This window comes from Actinia tenebrosa, unplaced genomic scaffold (assembly GCF_029948245.1).
Source record: "Actinia tenebrosa isolate PJP-AT-01 unplaced genomic scaffold, QUT_ActTen_1.0 PGA_scaffold5__44_contigs__length_20552954, whole genome shotgun sequence".
Taxonomy (NCBI): Eukaryota; Metazoa; Cnidaria; class Anthozoa; order Actiniaria; family Actiniidae; genus Actinia; species Actinia tenebrosa.
The window spans coordinates 9062096-9066887 of NW_028292582.1; the positions used below are offsets into that span (position 1 = coordinate 9062096).

At 35.5% G+C, this 4792-nt stretch overlaps 1 protein-coding gene across 1 annotated transcript; it reads left to right on the plus strand.

Annotated features, from left to right (window-relative positions):
• Window positions 1-414: 414 nt before the first annotated feature.
• LOC116293255 (uncharacterized) lies at window positions 415-2843 on the plus strand. The gene is made up of 6 exons (XM_031700656.2): window positions 415-639; window positions 1003-1028; window positions 1855-1975; window positions 2090-2134; window positions 2337-2468; window positions 2553-2843. Exons 1-6 carry the CDS (start codon window positions 493-495, stop codon window positions 2742-2744), a joined length of 663 nt encoding a protein of 220 aa, XP_031556516.2. The 5' UTR covers window positions 415-492; the 3' UTR covers window positions 2745-2843.
• The last annotated feature ends 1949 nt before the right edge of the window (window positions 2844-4792 follow it).

Below are 4792 nucleotides of genomic sequence, written 5' to 3' on the forward strand. Positions count from 1 at the left end.
AATATATACTTATTTCAAAAAACGTTGTCATCGCCAAAGGCCATAGGCGATAGGTCATTCCATCATAGAAATGGTTTCTTTGAATACAACATTATTGCATCAGTCTCAATGTACAGTAAATCCATGTTCTTGACGAGAATAAGAAGCAGAAACAAAAATCAGTCCTGCTATTCTTGGATCTTGAAATGGTCTATGACCTATAGCTTTTTGCCTATTCTCTATCGCCCTTGGCGATGCCTACAACCTTTTTAGAAATAGGTATATAACCTATGGGATCAGATCGAAGTTATTAAGTCACGGCTAGCTAACAGGAAAACTCATATACTGCTTTCCACTAAAGCAGAGTATTTACCTGCTACTAAACGAAAATCATTGAAAAATAAAAATAAGAGGGCTCCTAAAGAAATGTTAGTCACAGACATATTCTCACGCTCCCAAGTCCTCGAGTTCCATTCCAGCTTTCCTATAAATAGTTGTTGTTTGACAACAAACATGGCGTCTTTACCAAGAGTCGGAAGTGAGTTTAGTATTGCTTTAGATTTCAAAGTCGATAAACTTGGCCCAGATTTCATGTGGTTTAATCCACCGGCTGAGTTTCGTACGAGACAGAACGGTTCTAGTGGGATGAAAGTCGTTCCTGTGAGTACAGAACTTTTATGATGTTCAATATTATATTGCAACACCCTGGATGCAACAGCGCTATTTTATTAGACTTTGGCTTATGAAAGCTTTCAGAAACATCGGATGACGAGTATAATATTTAAATTCCCGAGAAATCAAGCTTAAAGATTATATACTTTAAGAGTATGAAATGATGTTCCACGTCAAAACTTTAACGATGAACTGTGTTTATTTACACGATCCCACAAGCTTTTTACTATATACCTTAGATTTTATCGTGATTAAAGTTCTTTATCTAAAGTTGTATAAAGTATTGACTTAGCCTATCTGTTTTATTCTATTTTTATTACTACTATCACTATTTTCTTTTTTAAATTTTAGTACGGGAAGACTGACTTTTGGCGTCGGTAAGTGATTTGAAATATATGGAAGTAAAGTCAAGTAGCATTATTTTCTAAACTTGCTCAGGAGAGTCTGCTTCAAATACTTTGGAACTAACAAGCTGTGGAAATGTTTTAGGCCCAAATCAGTGAGGTTAAATCCCCTCTTCTTCCATATCTCACAGGAAGATCTCATTATTATATTTGTAAATAGCAGAAATCCCGACCCTAAATGTAATGACTTTTAATTAAGAATATGTAAACCGACTTCCAATCATTTTTAGCTTTCTAGTTATTTTTGGAAGTAGGTACCCCTCAATCTGTTTAACATAAATAATGTATCAAATTATAAAATAATGTTATAATGGGTACGAATAAAGTTCTTCTTCTTGAAGGAGGGATGGATAAATAATATTTCCCTAGCACCATTATTGCCAGACAGAGCAGTTTTTGTATCACAGTACTGTGAAAAGCTTAGTGCTGTCTTGCCTTGCCACAACTATGCAGATGTCTAAAAAACTTTGATTGGCTGATTTCCCCATCAAAATCTAATTGGTCTGGCATTTCCCTTGGCATGACAGTGTCCATGTCATGTTTGTACCATGCTCCAGGCATTTGATTGGATGGAGAGTAAATTATCACGCAATATGTGTGATTGGTCTGGTGGCATTGCCTTACCATGCCATGACTGCATTCATGCCGCGAGCTAATTTCAGTCACATGAAAACTACACTATTATTGTAATTTACTGAATTAATAGGGTATTTTCTGTGCCGACCTATCTCCTCTTAGACAAATACTTGAGTTTTCAAGTAAATAGTCTATTTATTATTTTGTTTTTCTTCTCCCAAAGAACGTACTATAAACCAGAGATAATCAAAGACAATGGTCACTTGTTACATCTGGTGGTTAAACAGGAAATGTGTATTATAGAGACGTCATTTGATTTGACAGCTTTCAATCAGTTTGATCAGGTGAATGTATAATCTTTTGATCATGGTATTGGATTAAAATTAAAGATATTAATAAATTTTTATTTTCGTTTGTAATGATGAAGTATATAATTTATTTGATATTTTTGTTGGTAGGCAGGCATTATGATCAGAATGGGAAATGAGAAATGGATGAAAACGGTAAGATAATTGGGTTGGCTAAAGGTGGTATGTGATGATGATAATTTTGTGGCGAAGATAATCATGATGATGATGATGGTGATTATGATGATGTTGATGATGGTGGTGATGATGATGATAGTGATAATAATGGTGGTGATGATGGTGATGATGAATGCAAATAATTAATACTTGCTGTTTTTAATTCTTTTTTCTTCTTCAGGGAATAGAGTTTGTGGATGGCAAATTTAGATTAAGTTGTGTGGTAACAAATAAATGGAGTGACTGGTCCACACAAGACTGGCATGACAGCAAACTAGCCCTTAGAATACACAAAATACATGATGATTATGTAGTAAGAATATATTCTTTGGGAATAATTAAATATTTACAAATCAAATATTGATAACTGATCAAATTAATTTATGATTAATTACAGATTGAATATAAACCTCGGTCTGGTAGTGACGACCAATGGAAATTCATGCGAATCACTCATATGGAATCCACAGGCCACCCAATACAGTTAGGACTTTACTGCTGCGCACCGACAAACGCAGGAATGAATGTAGTGTTTGATAAATTTGTCATACGACCAACTGATGGAGAATACTCACACAAAGCATCATAATGTCTGTTCTTTTTTACAAGCTTAGTGGCTAATTAATAGTCGGTGGCTAACGAAACTATGGCCTTCGTTCTGTGATCAAATTCAAAGTATTAGATGCCTGGGGGGGGGGGGGGGGGTACTCCACCACAATTTGGGTAGGGGTGTTCCGCTGGGATTGTGAAAGGGGTACCCTGTTTATGACAAAAAAACTCAAATTTGTAGACCCTGTTTATGACAAAAAAAGATATAATTTATTGCACTGAGTTCCTGTTTCAATTGTCATGTCATCTCGGGTATCATTATTATAGGACCATGATAACCAGCTTTGATCAATATGAAAGTAGAAACCCTGAATATGACAGGAAACTCGGGAAGAACTTGGAACTTGAGTGAAAGTGCATACCCTGTTTATGACAAGAAGCTCGAAAAACCATACCCTGTTCAGCGGATCATCCCCATATGTAGTCCATATATAGGAGTACCCCCACCCCCCGGGGATTAGACGTTGATTTTTATATAGAGGGAGGAAAACCAGAGAATCCAGAGGAAAACCCTCAAAGCACAGCAGAGTAGCATTAACAAGCAAATTGACACTGACTTCAGGAATCAAACATTATTGAATTGTTGGTTTGATTGCTGCATATGTTGATAAGAGGTGACTTAAGAGTGCTCTTGTCACTATGAAACCTGTGCTTTCCATAATTAAGAAATTAACATTAATTTTTCTACATTTTTATGATGTATCTTTAAGAAAAAGATTGCAATAGAGAATGTGACTTACCTTGCATAAACAGTCCATTTTCTTTCCTTTTTTCTTCAAGGATAAAATTCGTTGAATCCCATGCAGGGACAAAAAAACAGAACCACAAACACACATGCCAAAAAGTGGTTAGCTGAAGAAAAAAATACTTTTATTAGATGTTACAAATTATAGTTACACACATTTCTTTTTACAGTTAAGATATAAGAGTACCTTACTCAGGCTTCCTTTGGTAAGACAGAATTGGAACAAAAGCATGAAAGGAGAGCAAGGCAAACCCCCAAGTTCTTCCTGAGCTTCCTGTCATATTCAGGGTTTCTCCTTTCGTATGCATCAAAACTGATTATTATGGTCATAAAAAAACGATACGCAAGATGACATGATAATTGAAACAGGAACTCAGTGCAATAAATTATATCTTTTGTCATAAACAGGGTACCCCTTTCAGAATCCCAGCGGAACAGCCCTACCCAAATTCTGGCGGAGTACCCTCCCCCCCCCCCCCCAGGCATCTAATACTTTGAATTTGATCACAGAACGAAGGCCATAGTTTTGTTAGCCACCGACTATTTAGCCACTAAGCTAGGGCAGATTTTTTTTCCATTTTATTCCCTAGAGTATCAATTCTTTGTTTAACAATTACATTTGGTTGCACATGAGAAGACACATGAATATGGATACAACTCAAACAAAGAATTTTATTCTCAAGGGAATGACACACAGCCTGAAAATATGGGAAAACATTATGCCCAAGTCGAGGAGGTTTATTAACCTATAATGCATCTTGAGACCTATTAGCCCAGTGCATAGAAACTTTATGAGGACTGCATGCACTTTGCATTGAATTTAAGTTAAAATATTAGGGGGAGGGGTGGGATAGGAATATGAATAATACATACACAAAAAATTTTACATAAGCTTTTAAATGTTAAGAATCAGTGGAAAATACTAACTAGCAAAATTATCAAGATTCATACTCTTTTATACTTAAATTATTGTAGTAGAAATCAAATCAATAAAATCGTAATTTGTACCTATATGTATTGTATGTTCAATTCATTAATTTGACACTTACTTGAGAATAAAATAATGCAAAAAAACCCGTACAAATCGTCCTCAAATCAATTTTTCGTATCAAATTTTTTAAATTTTTTGTGAAATCACAGGGAGCCCACATAGAGAAAACAAGCCCAAAACTCAGCGGTCTTACAAATAGTGTACTCTGATTGGCTGATTCAATTCCCTTTTAACCAATCAGAACAAACCTCCCATAACGTGACGGGATTCAAATTTTGCAGACGAACTTCGA

Excerpts from the sequence above, each read along its gene's own strand:
- LOC116293255 (XM_031700656.2), top strand. The coding sequence starts at position 493 with ATGGCGTCTTTACCAAGAGTCGGAAGTGAGTTTAGTATTGCTTTAGAT. Across the intron at positions 1,976-2,089 it reads CTTTCAATCAGTTTGATCAG|GCAGGCATTATGATCAGAAT; the intron begins GTGAATGTATAA and ends TTTTGTTGGTAG. Across the intron at positions 2,135-2,336 it reads ATGAGAAATGGATGAAAACG|GGAATAGAGTTTGTGGATGG; the intron begins GTAAGATAATTG and ends TTTCTTCTTCAG.